Source organism: Strix uralensis, chromosome 12 (genome assembly GCF_047716275.1).
Source record: "Strix uralensis isolate ZFMK-TIS-50842 chromosome 12, bStrUra1, whole genome shotgun sequence".
Classification (NCBI taxonomy): domain Eukaryota; kingdom Metazoa; phylum Chordata; class Aves; order Strigiformes; family Strigidae; genus Strix; species Strix uralensis.
In genome coordinates this window covers 3601779-3617729 of record NC_133983.1, presented here as the reverse complement: position 1 = coordinate 3617729, position 15951 = coordinate 3601779, and the positions used below count along the sequence as shown (strand labels likewise).

The window sequence follows — 15951 nt, the reverse complement described above, 5'->3', positions numbered from 1 at the left end:
CTGGGAAGATTTTGTTATCGTGAAGCAGGGCGGCCCCTTGGCAATTCCTGTAGTAAATCTGATGTGAGGCAATAGGTAAAGCTGGGCAGCGCTGTGGCTCCTGCAGACGGCCTTGCTCTTAGCTCTGCACCGGCATTTTTTTAACATTTTTCTCCAGGCTGTTGCAGGGGAGCACCTTTCCTAATTTTAATTCTTGCAAAACCAGGCCTGAGGGACAGCGTTGGCCAGAGCTGACTGCGGTGGCAGCTTGGCAGGAAACCCAGGGCCCGTGCCGGTGCTGAATACAATCCAGCCTGGGCAGCCCCTGCTGCTCAGGTGTGGGGTTGGGGGGTGGCAGGCTGGGAAGGGGAGGCCGGAGTCAGAGGGATCCGTGTTTTCCTGAGAAGGGCTGTCCTCCACCTGTCCCTCGAGCAGGAGTGACCCAGCGTCAGGCGGGGTGATGGGAGCGAGCAAAACCTGGCCAGGGGAAGGTCAGGAGGCAGCCAGCTCCCTGCCTGTGCCTGGCCTCTGCACCACGGGGGCTTCACTGCCACAGCACCCACCCTTGCGTTTGAGCTTTTGGTTCGTAGTGTCTCGGGGTGAGATTTTTAACAAATATAATGGAAAATGTTGCAGATGGCAAAAGGTAGTGCTAATAAAGTGTGAGCGAAGAAGTGAGCACGGCTTGGCATGCGTGCATGCAAGGCAGGACCTGCCAGGGCTTCACTTGGCTCTGGCCGTGCCTGCTGCTTCCTGGAGGGTGGAAAAGCAGCTATTTTATGTGTCCCAAACCAAATTGGATTAAACCCAGGCAATGCAGCAAGTGAAACAAGCAGCTTAATCTAAACCTTGTTACACTGAGGTAGCCAGAGCATCCCAGTAGGATTTCATTTGGTTCCCCTTTCTGGTTTGCAAGGAGACGTGGCAGGATCTTCTGCTAATGTAGATCAGCAGATTTTCTACCAAGGCAGTAAATCCCTTAACAGAGCTGGCTTTCTGCTGGTTTATGAAGGAGAGAGAATATGAGGAAACGGAATTCAGGGAGAAAGAAGAGGAGAGGAGGGAAACAAAGGAACAAGCAAGCAAAAACTAGTTTTCTGTTGGGCTTGATTTGCATCAAATACAAGAACTACTAAATGCGAAAGAATGGATTTCACTGCCAAGAGAGGTAGGGAGAAAGGGGCAAGGTCTCCCCTGCTGGGATGCGCTTTCAACTTTCTATTCGCGTATCTGCAGCAAAGGCTTTGCCCAGCTAAAATGGGGTTTTAGCTGAGTGCTCAGACACCCGTTGAGTCTAGCTGCCTCCCTAAAGGTTGTGGAGTTGCCTGCGAAATCGAGCAGAGGGGGTCACGGCACCTTGGCAGCAGTACTGACCCTCTGCTGAGCTGCTGATGTCCCCTGCAAGCGCTCTCTGCCTGCAGAGTCAAGCATGTTGGTGTAAACAGCCTCCACCACTTAAGATAACAATATTTATCATTGTTTATCTGTTTTTGAGATAGTTAGAGATAATGCTGAGAAGGCAGAAACGCCTCATGCTCACATTACTTCTTTTTGCTAAAGAGGGGCTGCGCTTGGATGGCAGCCAGAGCTGCGGGTGCCCTGGTGTCACAGCACTGGGTGCTGCGGGGTGGGTGTCCGCAGGGAACTCCTCCTCTGGTGCAGGGGAGTTCATTGGTAAAATCTTGGAGCTGTAGCAGCATCTTGAGAGCATCAAGGGCATGTGAGATGTTGCCCCTATCCCATCTCTTGCAAAATAGTGCCTCTAAGTAGAAAAAAAAATAGAGGAATTTGGGGAACTATGCCCTGAAATGCTTATCTAATCCTTGGGACAAACTTAGCAAGTAACAAACACTGTCTGGCCTGTGCTGGTCAAAAGAAAAAAAATTCCTCAAACTAATTTCAGTGATTATCCCACCCAGTGAAGCGTAATTAATTTGCAGGTCCAGGGGGTCCAGTCTCACATCAAGTCCAATTTGGTGTTTCTGCAAGCGGCAGAGGTGGCGGAAGGGGGAGCGAGCCCCCTGTCCTTCTGACAGTGTCAAGCTGGGAGCAGCACTGAGTGCTCGGGAAGGCGGAAGCAAGATTGGGATAGAATTGTGGCAGGTTGGAGGAAGGGTTGGAAAATTGCCCTTTTTTTTTTTTTTGGTAAAGGTAGGTGCTAACTGCAACACAGAGCTGCACACGTATGGGGGGGAGCAACAAGCTCTGCAGGAACAACCTGGGGCATCTGATGGTTCAAGAAGCAAAGACGTGTCACCAGCATCGCTCTTTTGTGAAAACCACAAATGTCACGTCGGCCTGGATGAGGAGTTATGCATAAAAGGCACAAAGCTGCCCTTGAGCTTGACACTCATGAGGCTGCAGCTGGAATATGGTCTCCTGTTTGTCCACAGCTTCCTTGGAAGCTAAATACTGCTGTGGCCCTCTGGTTATTTCCTAACGTGGACGAACAATGGTGCTGCAGGACTCTCAGCTATGAGAAAAGCTGAAACAAAGCGGGGCTGAACCTGTACATGTTGTGCAAATAAAACATGAAATACCAGGCTAGCGTTGCTGCCTTGGCCATCAAGAAAAAGTGCTAAATGTAGCGGTAACAAAGCACCCAACTAGGTTCTCTGCAACAGCATTTGCTGGTGGAGATGATCATCGGTTGGGAAAGTTTTGGGGGACCCACAGTGTTGGAGGGAGGCAGCTGAGCCAGTCTGCGTGCAAGGAAGAGGGCCTCAGGGTGCCGTGTGGAGGCTGAGCTGAGATTCAGAGCTGTGATCATGGCTACATGGGAGTGAGTGGTCTGTAGCTAATTAAAAATTGGAGCAGCTCCTCTGCGTGGACTGAGGAAGAGCTTTTCTCCCTGAAGTGGTGAGCTGGAGGGCGAGGATGCTGCTGGGAAGGAGTGAGAGGCGTCCCAGCATCTCAGCTCACCCCAGCCTCACTCTGCAAAGCTGGGGGCAATATAAATGCATTTTATTGCTTGAAGCGGTGAGACTTAAATGGGCTGCCTGCTACAAAAGCAGACGACTGCAAGCACTTAATGCAGCACCCACAGTCTGAGAGCCTTGCTGATAAAATGCTTAAAATGTGGCAATAAGGGAATTTCTACCAAGCCTGTGCTGAGGGAAAGGGGCTGCTGTTGTAATGAGCTGCTGGGGTTATTGCACGGGCAGAGATGTCGCTATGCACAAAGAAATACCTCTTCCTTGTTTAACTTGCTGCGTGGACACAGTGAGCGTAGGGCTCTTTTTATGAAACGCTTATTTAATGGTGGATTACACAGGATGGTAAAATCCAAGGTTGGGAGGAGGTTTCCCTTGAGCACAGGATGCTCGGCAGAAGTATGTGGGCTGCTTGTCAAAAAATGAGCCTCTGGAGAGCTCCCAAGGGTGTGGGAAGGAGAAGAGAGCTGTAACCCAGCTCCACTGCTCCTCTCCGTCCTCGTCCTGCGACGGGTGGAGGAGCAGAGCCAGCTCTCGCGCTGGGCTAGCTCTTCAAATAACTTCCACTAAGCCAAATGGGCTGCCAAGCACGGGCTGGATGTTGCTGGGTTTTGTTTTTAAGTGTTCCCAGCTGCGCGGACCCTGGGTGCCAGCACAAAGACACTTTCCCAAGTGCCGTGTCCCAGCATGACACTCGCAGAGACTTTGCCAGCTGACCCCCCCCTCCCTCTCCTGCCCTTGTCTCCACCTGGATGAGGTGGCTGTGGGTTGGTGGCCACGGTGCGCTCCAGTTTGCTCGTGGTGCTTCGGTAGCTCCTGGCGTGGTTAAGATGGCTGGTGGCATCCCCAGAAGAAGGGCTTTGCCCAGGCAGGACGAGGCAACCTGGAGAACTGGAGCAGCCCTATAGCTCTGCTTCACGCCAGCTCACCGAGCCAGGGCAGACCCATGGAGTGCCCTGGAATTCAGGCAAAAGCTTCTGACTTTGGACCAATGCTGGCTTGTTCTGGGAAAACTGCTCCTGGAGTCAATCAGGCAGAAGAATTGAGATGGGATTCTCCCTGTTTCCATCTGCCATTGGAAGCAAAGCTGAGATTTTGGGGTAAACCCATCCCGGGAGTGTGCTGTGAGCTGGTCTGGTGAGATCCTGCTGCTGGGAGACTGGGAGGGCACCCAAACAGCTGTGTTTGCTGAGCTGGTGGTAGACCTGCATCCCACTGCTGCTGTCGACCCAACACCTGGACAGATATATTTTTACTGTGAAATTCAGAGGTCTGGCTGCCGGGGTGGCGGGGGCCATGGCATTACCAAAACACTGCTCCAACGGAGGCTGCACAGTTGCAGACACTGCTTTTAGATTATCCGTCACCAAATTCAGCATCCAACTCCCCCTTATTGCCCTAGGAGGAACTTGTAGATCCTATCTACAGTGGGATCAGCCATTGTAGATTCTGCTTTGGGGACAAGGTCCCTCTTACAGGAGCACCCGTTTCTCTCCATCCCCATGAAGAAAGCCTGGAGCCACGATTGAGCACCACATGCCAAATTCAAGCCACAAAACAGAGGGTCCTGCACTGAAAAGGTAGGAGGTGCCACCAACCCACCAAACCCTAAAACAAGCAGTCTTGTGGCACCCCCAAAATGTGATTTTTCTGCCCTTGCTCAGCTGCCTGTTCCCTGGGAGGTACCCTAGGGCTGCACCACCCCGGAGCAGGTAGCAGCATTTATCCTGTCCCCTCCTGCCAGCCTGGGCATCCTGCCCCAGGAGGGGCCGCAGGTGCATCCATGCACGGGCAGATCACCCCGGCGTGGGGAAACACCGTCATGAGGGTTGTGTGTGTCGGTGGGGTTTGCTGCCCATCTCTGGGATGATGCAACCCTTAATTGCATGATCCTGTGCTGTTTGTTAATGTGAGCCCTTTCTTGCCCACAAGCATCCTAGCTGGCTGGCAGTCAGTATTCAGTATTCTGTGGTTTTTTCCAATATTTTACACAAGTTTCTGGTTTTTTGAGCAGCTATTCAATATCTTTTCTTCATTGTTTCATATGTGGCCCCAAGTTTTCTTGACTGCACACTGGTCCAACCCTGCTCTGAGCACCATTTCCTCATGGCCTCTCCTACATCCTCTATCACCAGGGCAGTTAAGAGCTTCTCAGGCTTTTAACGACTCTCCTCAATGTCCCTCTGAGGAGGATGGCACTGTGAGCTCCATTTCACGGGTGGGAACTGAGAGATTTAGGGCAAAAATTGGCCACAGCTTCTGGATACCTGCTGTGGGAAGTGTGGGGCCGGGCTGCCTTCCCAGAGGTGTGTGCCCTAGGGCATGGCTCCTCGCGTCCCCTGTCACCGGTGCTGCAGGCTCAGCAGTTCGGCAGGTGCTGTCTTGCGTGGCTGACAGGCTGTGGAGGCCACTGTGGGGCTGTGATGGCGGCCGGGGGCTCTAATGGCGGTCGGGGGCCATGATGGCGCCGGGGGCTGTGATGGCGCCTCGCCCTCGTGAGGCGACGACGGGCGGGGCGGAGCCACGGGGGGCGCTGGGGGCGGGGCCAGGACAAACCACGCCCCATCGCCCCGAAAGAGGCGTGGTCGGCGGAGGGGGCGCGGCGCGGTGACGTCACCGGCGCGCTGATTTGCATACGGCGTGCGTGCCGCTGGGTGGGCGGGCGGTCGCGCCGGAGGTGGCGGATCCAAGATGGCGCCGTGCGGACGTGTCCGGAGCCGCTGCCCGGGCCCGGCGCTCCTTCTGCTCCTGGCGCTGGCGGCGCGGCCGGCGGCGGGCGGCCCTCCTCCCGCCGTCCCCGCCGCTGGCGGCGGCGGTCTGGCCTTACCGGGGCAGGCGGTGGGGCCGGGCGCGGCGGGGCCGCGAGGTCCCCGCGGCGGCGGCTCGGGCAGCGGGTGGAAGCTGTCGGAGGAGGCGGTGTGCCGGGAGGACGTGGTGCGGCTCTGCTCCAAGCACAGCTGGGCCAACAACCTCGCCGTCCTCGAGTGCCTGCAGGACGTCCGCGAGGTGAGCGCCGGCCGCCGGGCCGGGCCGGGCCTACCCGCGGCGGCGAACAAAGAGCGGGGCTCCGCGCCGCCCGCGCCCCTCAGCCCCGCCGCCACCGCTCCTCGGCGGAGCCAGCGCGGCCCGGGCCGCCGTTCCCTGTTTACCTCATGATTTTTGTTTTAAAAAGCGGCGTTTGCGTGCAGGCCGGCGCCGGCCGCGCTTCCCGCGCTGCGCCCCCGCCGCTGTGGAGCTTCGTGTGAGGGGGACGGGCCGGCTCGGGGAGCCGCCTGCGGGGGTGACGGGGAGGGCAGGGGCCTCGGGAGAGGAGCCTCTTCCCTGCCGGCCCCCCTCTTTATTTGCACCTCCGGGCTCTGCGCTGCCGCCCTAGCAGCCCCCTCTTGCGAGGGAGAGGTGTCGGTGGGATGGCTTTGTGTTGGCTTTGGTGCCTTACAGGGTTATTCGCTTTCAGAGGTCTGGGGAGAGCCCTGCCCGCGTAGTGCTGAGGAGAGGTGCCTGGCTGGTGGCAGCAGTGACCTGAGAAGGGGGTTTTTTCAGGTTCAGATTCCCACCTTAGCGTAGAGCTCAGCTGCAGGGGCGGTTGGTTTCCAGTGATTGCTTGTGCGTGTATGAAACTAGATATACAATTTTCAGACCTGGCTTAGTTTACGTGAGCAGGCTGGCTGGGCAATCTGTGTTGTTCCCAAACATCTGTCATGAGTGGTTTAAGTCTAGCTCAAGGAAGAACTGAGTTGCCACCTCAGAGTCTTTCCTAGCTCCATCTTTTCATTCATTCCTTGGTAGTTCTTGCTCAGTTTGAAGAAGCCTCTGGGGACATGTCTTTGGTGAGCTGTTTTGGTGGTGAGGTCTGTTTAGTTCTTGGCTCCTCTGCTGTGAAGTCCAGGAATGTCAGGCTGGGTCAGTTAGAATGGTTATTCCGTTATTGCAGAGACAGCAGATGGCAGTGACTTAATGGTTACTCTCGTCAAGGGAAGGCTTGAACCAATAGGTGTCAGTGATTAATTCCTGTCTTAAAATCCAAAAATAATTTAGATTTTTTAAAATCTAACTTCATGTTTTAATTTTGGACAGGTAGTTTAGAGAGACACTCGTGGCAGACTTCTTAAACGAGTCCTGATGCACCATCTGTCACAGTTATAAAATGCTCTGATATTTGCTTTATGAATAACTTTATCCCTTCCTGTTTGTTCCACCTGTCTGGGACCTTTTGGACCCCCTGGTAGGGTGATGATCTTGGGAGCTTTGTTTACAAGCGGTGGCTCACAAGCTACCAGCCTGCCAAAAAGGCGAGCTGGTAGTGTTCCTTTCTTTCCAGTTGTGTGGCCCCTCCCTTCTCTTTTCATAGTTCCAGTGCTTATTGGTTTTCTGCCATTTTAGCGAGGTGGACTCTTTTATTGTCTAGTTTTTCAGATTTTTGCTGGAATATTTTTGTCATTTTACTGAGTTAAACACGGAGAGGGGGTGGGTGCTGGGCTAGGGCACAGGGGTGTGCAAGGAGAAGCAGAAGATGAAGGGATACTTTGCATCACACTATTTTCAGCAAGTACAAGCCCTTATGTTGGTTCTGCATATCTCATGAGAACTCGGCTGTCTTTTGAATGTATATCTTGCTTGTGGGTTTCTTTTTCCCCTTTAAAAGCCTGCCTTGTTGTCTAGTTTGCTGGCTGTTGGTCTTGTCTAGCTGTAATGCTGTCCGATATCCGGTGCCAAAGGTGAGTCTTTTCCTGGGGTGACATCCCAGGCATCAATAGGACATCTTGGGGTTGTTTTGGCTTGAGTTTTCTCTTTGAAGGTGCCCGTCTGTAGCCTTGTCCTTGCTTGTCTGTCAGGCTGTAAAGAGCACTGTCAGTTGTTCGCCTGCCATAATGCAGATGTGATGGGCTGTATCCTGATGTAAAAATGACTTTCCAGAGTGCTGCTCTGAGAAATGAAGATAACTGTCTTCTGTGTATCCCTACTGTTTTAACTCTTGATATTTAGACTCTTGAGTTGTCATGAGTTGTAAACATTGGGTGGCACACTGGGTGATAGGGAAGTGGGGTCAGATGTTATCTCAGACGTTTCCTTTGCATTGGGAGTGACAGCAGTGGAAGTAAGTGACATATTAGCTGTTACTGTTGATACAACTTTTAATTTTGACCCTATAGCATCTGACAGCTTGTTTGGACAATACCAGGAGTGTGACAATTACATTTTAAAATGAGTCTGTCATACGAGCCCATTTAAAAAAAGTTGTGCTGTAGTAAATGGAAGATTTGGGGAAGTTGCTGTGTGTGTAATAGCATCAGTGAGGACAGTATTTGGACACTCCTTTGCTACAAGTAGCAGGTAAGATTTTTAGATGCAATTTGGTGTGGAAGCAGCCTTTTTTTCATAGGTATTTAAGATGGTCTTACTTTTCTCATAAGTATTCTTCTAAAGTGGCAAAACTTTCAGTTTGAAGCTGAGAGCATTGCTGTTAAGATTATCTGTTGATTTTTCTTTTTAATGTGATACAGAAAAGCTAGGACACTTATAAATCTGAATAACCAGGAGAAACAGCTACTTGAAACCTTTCTTTTGAATCCATAAAGTGTAGGTAAGAGGTGTGCTTGTTTTGTTAGCCAGTGTGAATGCAATCACATTAGTTCAGTGTCTGCTGATTTGTTACCATGGATGTCTTTAAGTCCTTCCTTGTTTTTACTGGGTAGTTCTGAATCTAAAGAACAGGGGGTCTGTGCTTGACTGGTACAGCAGCCTATCTTGTAGGGTGAATTCAGCAAAGAATAGTTTGAAATAAGAGAAAATGGTAACAAAGTCCAAACAAACCAAAACCCCAAATCGTGAATTTTGAAGTTTTGGTTTTGAGAGGTTACTTGGAGAGTGTCAATTTAAAGTATTATCAGCACAGATATTTAAGCACTATGTATTTTTAGATATTTTTTTTTTTTAAATTCAGACGTCCAAACTGATCTCAAATACTTTACCACTGATTTTCCACTGGCACAGCACAGCGTCTGCTTCTGCAGGTGCAGAACTCTTCTGCGTTTCAGGTGGTTCAACTGTTTGAAAGATAGAAATCAAGGGGCAGTCATGCTTTCCTGCTTTCCTTTCATAATAGAAGAATGGAAAGGATGCTCCTTAATTGGAGGAGGTAGTGGTCAGAGGTAGTCAGCTTAAACCTCTTTGAGTACAATCAGAAAATAGAATCAAAATCATGTTTTAGTGCGTTTGCCAGATGGCTTAATTTCCTTCTAGTTAAAATTACTTGTGCGCTGGATATGTTACTCTTTTGAATCACTTAAATTTTGTCATCAACGTTTTAATTGTTATCCAAATAACTTTACGCCAAGACCTAAAAAGAGTAGAACAGGGTGCTGTATACTTCTGTTTTTCAAAAATGTGTTTTAAAGCAGTTTGTTTCTGCACCTATTCTGATTGCTAGTGTGTTTCTAGAGAGACTTCAGAGCTTGCATTTCACTCAACGTCGACTGCAGCCTTTAAGCCCTTTTTTATGGGCTGCCTGTTAAACTAATTTTCATGGTGGTTATAGTATAAATAAACCTATGAAATATTAATATATTTGCGAGGTAGAAATTTTTGCATGATTAATGATGACTTGCATTTAAAGCATGAGTGAGTTGTTGAATTTGAGGTAGGAAATGTCAGCAGGTATGAAAATATCTTAACCAGTGTAACTCTCTTACCTGGCTTATTAGCGGAGCATAATTTTACTGTTAAAACATACCTTAGGTCTGATTAATCGGTGAATTAACTTGATGTTATAAATGTTGAACTTTACTTGCATTGCACTTGTAAAGATTATGTAATATTTAAAGCATTATATTCATCTATATAACACTAATGCATTATAGGCTAAGTAGTTTTTCTAAGATCAAACAGTCATGCTTAAGTTGAGATTAGAGATCGAAGTTTTGGCCTTCGGCTACTAAGAACTGGCACATTTCTTCTGTATAAATGTTTCATTCCTCACTCTGTATGTACCTGAGCTCCTTAAGTGGTCTGATAAAATAGCGCCAGTGAAATTACCTAAGTTTTAAAATTATAGATGGAAAAGAGAAACCAGATGATAATGCATGCTTGGAGTCTTTATGTTTTTTGGTAATACTGTAGTTGTAGGAAAAGTCATGTGTGCTCAGTCCCCGTGCTTGTTCTCTAATTTCTTCTTGGTAAGGGGATTGGAAATGTGAAGGCTTCCCTGAAGCTTTTTGGTCGCATTGAGGCGGATAAGTGTGATCTGTCACAGTAGCTAGATTCCCCCCGCCCCCTTTTATCTCTGTAATTTATTGAGTTGAAGGGTGAAGGTTTTGTTTTGACTCAACATGCGACATTATCTCATATTTGAGCACATACTCACGTTATTTCCAGCTCTCACAGCTTTCCTGTGCGTAAGTGGAGGCTAGCATTTTAAGTACCTTTCTTTGAGGTGTCTGGGCTGTGGCAACAAACAACTGTTTACCTGTCCCGAGCTGTAAGTAATAGAGGGCTGTGGATTAAACATAGCACAGGGGTGGCCTAGTTTTTAGGAAATGCAAATAGTGAAAACACTGTTTACTGAGTTGGCCATCTCCTTCAGTACTTATAGTTTGTTTTGGTCGCATAAAACCTCCAGGCGTTCTCCATGATGTTCAGGTGAGCTGTTTTGAATGGAAACTGCCTGTTTCTCAGGATTGTATGTATGTGGCTGTGGGATGAAGGCTGTTCTGGTTCTCAAATCATTACTATTGCAAAGGAGTAGGCACTTAGTATTCCAGTGATGCTCTTACAATGCCTACAGCATTATCATCTGGTTCAAATATCAACACGCAAAGGGATTTTTTTTTTTAAAGGCAATGATCAGAAACCTGGAAAATGTACCTTAAGCCTTACCAAGGGCTTTGCTTACACCCTCCCTATTTTCTAAGGGATATTGACCTGGTGATGATTCAAAGCCACCTGTACAGGGCATGGGAGTTTAAGAACTCTTACATCCTTAAGAAGAAAAAGAAAGGAAGGAGAATTCTTACCTGTAGTTGAAGTTGAGCTAACTTAAAGTAAAAATTTGTTGCAGTTTTAAGAGATTAATTATTGGGCTGTAACTGGATGCTAGACTCTGTATGAGTTGAAGCCTGTGCATCTGCATTAGAAATTTCCAGATACCATTCTGTCTCAAACTGAATTTAATGAAGAATTTACAGTGGTTTGTGGCAGATGCAAGTTAATTTGCGTGGTCAAAACTGGTCCCTCCTGCTTCTAAAAGTCATAAAATGGAAGATGGATTTGTTGAAGTCAATGGAAGGGAATGATTTGGCCTAGGAGGAAGGGATTGAGACAATTAAGTTTTGAAAAAATATGAGCACCAACAAAAGAAAATGATGCAGTTGAGGCTGGAACACTTTCTGAAGCTGTTTCTCCTGAGGCTTGGTTTCTTAACTGAGATTAGCCACATTTTTGTTCTGAAGTTCTTGTTTTTCCTTGTGTTCAGATAGTGTAAGCCCAATTTCCTCCTGTCTTTTGTAGTTAAGTCTTAAAGTAAAATTATAAATACACTTTAAAAGTCTGATTTGTGTTTAGGTTACTTTGGCATCAACCTCTGGCTTCATCTCAGGATGTAGCAATATTTAAAAGTACCCTTTTCATCTTACTAAAGCCATGTGTGAGCTGACTAGAGGGTAAGATGGTCTCTCTCCTGCTAGGTCCTGGACTTAGTGTTTTGTGAACAGAACATTAAGCACAGGTTCTTGGTTCTTCATATTCTTAGTGATCTTAACAGTTGCTGTGCTTCTGCTTATCTGAGAGAGTTATTTTTGTGGATTTTGGGAGTATGTGCAGTGTTTTGGGGTTTTTAGTTTTGTGCTGTTCTTGGCAGGCTGATACTTGTGGTAGCTGGTTATGTATTAGTCTGGCCTGGGATGTTTGGCTTAATAAAAGGGATTATTTTATAAGCCTGCTCCCTCTGGTGAGCTGGCGCTGCTGGACTGCTGCAGCTCTGAATGCTGAGGAGGGAAGGAACGGAAATACAAGGGGAGAAATAAAGTTTGATGCAGGCTGCACAGTCTGAGCTTGGCTCAGGATGCGCTGAGAAAGCTGTGTTATGCAGAGGTCTGGTTCTGGGGAGGTGAGTTACTGAGCCAAATAACTGAATTTATTGGAAAGCAAAGGCTCGGTCAGTTGTGACAGTAGGGACAGGTACAGCTAGATTGTGTTCTCCTCACTTGCATCCTCTCCTTCCTCACACTGCAGGGATCAGGAGATCTCTGTAGCTCTGGTGCTGGTTTGGGTTGTCATGGTTGGAGTGGAGTGACTTGATGAAAGTTTGTTCTAGGCATATTGTGTGCTGTCTTTCTTTCCTAGTGTAGAGATAATGTCTAGATGTTCTTCGTAGTGTAGCTTTCCTACATGTGAGTACCACTTTCTGTTACTTTCTCAAAAGCTTTGTGGTTGTTCTTCCTAAGAATAAACCCCAAAGATTTGGATGAATAAAAGGTCTAGGTAATTGCTTTATTATTTGAAATCTTGCCTCAAAATAGTGTTTTGATCTTCCGACTAATCTAGTTTTAAGTTTTGTGAAGTTGGCTGCTATTGTATTAAAAAATTTCAGTTCTGTTAGCTGATCGTTTATCGCCATCATGGGATACTTTCATTTTCTGGATGTTCAGTTTATCAGTATCCATAGCAGTGTGTTAGGTGAGGAGCAGAGATCCTCCCTTCCCCAGGTACCAGCTTGTAGCATAATTGCAACCTCTCTTCATCAAGAGTGGATGAAAACCCGTACTGTTCTACTCCTGAGCAGAAGTGGCATTCATAAAAGCTGTGTCCTGGCACGCTGGTGTCTGAATGTCTGCAGCTCGGAGCTGAGGAATTTCCTTCAGTAGTTAGAGAGGTGTCTGTTTACTCCATGCTGTCTTTTTGAGGGTGTAGTGCCTGTGTTTATTTTATTTTTTTTCTTTGGATAAGTGTGTCTTGTAGGTCTTACAGCTTTGTGAGCTTAGATTTCACGTGTTTGCATTAAGAGTGCGTTACTTGGTTCTAATGTCTAAAATTCTTCTTAAACTGTACATTTGATGTCTTTATTATTGTCAGTGCTGTGGCTTAAGACTAATGGAACACTTCTAATATCTCTTTTGCCGTGTAACAACCTAGGGACAAATGACTATTAGTCATGCAGGACAGGAGTGTTTATTTGCTGCATTTGTTATTATTTGCATCTTTGCCTGAAACAATGCGTAAGAACTGCTGAGGTGACCAAAAGGTAGTATTTAATGTAATAAGTATTCGTGGTTTCTCTACATGCCTGAAGTATTTTACTCTTTTGCGGTTAGTGGTAGAAGTGTGTGCTCTTCTGTCAAAAACTTCTTGTAGTTTCCTTATTTGATTCTCAGGAGTTTTGAGTCTCTTCTAGAGAACGCAGCTGGTTATGTGGATGTAACTACTTACATGTAACAGGGTAGGTTAATAACAAACAGCTATTCCAGCCCTGCTATGCAAAATCATTCAGGCAAGTGTGCTGTCTTTTGTTTAAAAAATGCCTAGCTTAATCTGGTGGCAAGTTTGCTGTCTAGATCTCTCGAATCTTAATAGGAGGCTCACCAGCCTTCATCATGCTCAGTAGTTTGCTAATTGAGACTTTCTTTTCTAGACTGTCCTGTCAGTTCAGAGTAAAATACTTTCCACCAAGTGAACTACAAAACAAACTCAGCAGAGCATGCATTCTTCTAAGTGTTGAAGTAATTGCCCTACAAAAAGTTTTGATAGAATTAAAAAACCAAACCTGCTTGGCTTAGACTTTCTGTAACAGTCCAGGCTTGATTTGAGCTGAGTCAACTTTTCTTACACTGTTCTCAGCTGAGTTGAAATATGATCTGGAAGAGGCTTACAGTAAGCTCTTTCATTATCAAATTGATTTTTATTTGCTTGTGTCAGTGTCTCTGTGGCCTATCTACATATGTCATAAAACCAGGAAAACTATCCACTTTCAAGTAAAATCACTACAACGCTGCAGTTGTCATAATTTACAACATGAATTGTTCATGAGACTGCAATTTCTTAGCCATGTTCATGGTGATTTAAACAAATCAATATTAATGTGATCCTTCTTATCGTAGAATTCAGCCAGACTAGTTAAGATCTGGTCTCCATTGATACAAGGTCTGGAGTAAATGCAGGTGCAGAGAAATGTTGACCGTGAGTTTTATTTGTCAAGCATTTGATGCTGCTATTCGTGTGTGACGTTTTGTTGACTCTGCTGCTTTTTTTGTTTGTTATCTTTGAACTGATGCTGTGAGCACTGTATTGGTGCTTCGATACTTGAGACACGTGAGGGGTGAGATGCTGGGTCTCTCACTGTAACACAGCTGTTCAAATCCATGGTGACATCTGTCTTATCTTACCGAAGACTGTAGAGTTGACTCTGCATAAGCAATGAGCATGCTGATGCAGTATTTCTTGCTGCCAGTCTTCAGACCAAAGGTTCAGTCAGTCTGCTTTTCAGTAACGTACATACGTTGCAGCTAGCGTCATTAAAGTGTGCAGAGGTCTGAGTTGCCTGTTGTAGTTGGCAACTGGGACTGCATTCTTAATGAGTAGTGTAGAACAGCATACAGGAAAATCTTTTTAGGCAGCGTGGAACTGGAGAAACTCAGTATGCTGTAAAGTGTGGTTTGAATAGGAGATTTCTTATGGCAACCTTAATGATCCATTTTTTCCGCTTAAAACAGTGAGGTGAATTTTCTGCAACTGTGTGCTTTGCAGTCAAGGATTCAGCAGGATAACAGATCAATGCTTGCTGGAGGGAGATACAGGTTAGAGAATACTTAACAGCAGTCGCTGCTGGAAAACACAGAGCTGTTTGAGTCACTATCTGCAGCAGAAGTCAAAGATCTTGTGGATCTAACATTGCTTACTTTTTAGCTGAAGGCTTCCAGGCAGCGATCAGCAGCCATCTTCACTTACTTTGTTTCTCGTTAGCCGTATGAAGCAACGTTATTTTTCAAAGCCAAAAAAGAAGAAGCTGAAGCACTAGTTGTGTAAGTCTTCCCTGCATTTTTATTAAACTGAGTACTGGAATGGGACTCCCATGGTGAATGCTTGTCCTGTCTCTAGCAATCCCAATGATAACAGCATCATCTGGGAAGGTGTGGTACTCAGGGATGTACTCTTCCCTCAACTGATTCACAGCTCTAAAGGTGCATGCCTATTCTATTGGTATTGTTAATAGCCTTAATTAGATGTATATACAAAAAGTACCTGTGCTTCATCAGGCATCGAACCTAAGGTGGCCCATCACTGGTAATCCTCTTCTCCCTGACTACAGAAATAGCAGCCGTGTATGGGGTAGACTTTCCTGGAATAATGCAGGGCTTGTTCTAGCTCAGGTACTCAGCAGTGGCTTGAGCTTGTCCACATCAAACCCCTTTCGCGTGCTCTGAGGCTACGTTGGCTTTCTTTCTACGAGCAGCTCGTAGGGCCTACGCAAAGGGGAAAAGCATACAACAAACCACAAACTACAGGGCTTTTTGTTTCCCTCCCCTCCTCCAGGCATTTGTCAACTCTTCCAGCATCCTATTGTATAAACCCATAGTCTAAACTTGTTCTGCTAGGGAGAATGCTGATGGAATTTAAATTCTTTTTGTATGTCAGCTCTTCCAAAGTAATTTCCCCAAATACTTTCCTCCCTTGAGACATTCCAGTGAAATCCATCATGACTTTGTGATGCCCTCAAAGATGATTTAATAAATGTTGTCTTCTAATGTCTATTTTACTCACTAGGGTTCACAGTACCTTAAAGCTGGAATACTTGCACAAAGCATTTTCTGAAAATTTTCTAAAAATACTGGAGAGCTCAGGTAGACTGTATGGTGTTGGCATGCAGCTGGGAGGCATATTGAGTTTGGATTTCTCTGTTGTGTAATTAAAAGAGATGGTGAGAATCGGTGCTCCAGTCACTTTACCTGCTGGTTGTTGGTTCACCACAGCTGTGTTATCCAGTGTGTTGTCTGAAGTGATCTGGGGCGAATGGAAATAGGCAAAAACCTTCCTATGGCTTAGAGCTGTACAT

General features: G+C 46.7%; 1 protein-coding gene across 1 annotated transcript in view; it reads left to right on the top strand.

The window, feature by feature from the left end:
• The first annotated feature begins 5581 nt into the window (after positions 1-5581).
• GLG1 (golgi glycoprotein 1) overlaps positions 5582-15951 on the top strand; it is an 85962-nt gene continuing 75592 nt past the window's right edge. The window contains exon 1 of the mRNA XM_074881704.1: positions 5582-5918. Coding sequence (XP_074737805.1) covers positions 5604-5918 — 315 coding nt within the window. The 5' untranslated portion in view covers positions 5582-5603. The remainder of the gene's footprint in view (positions 5919-15951) is intronic.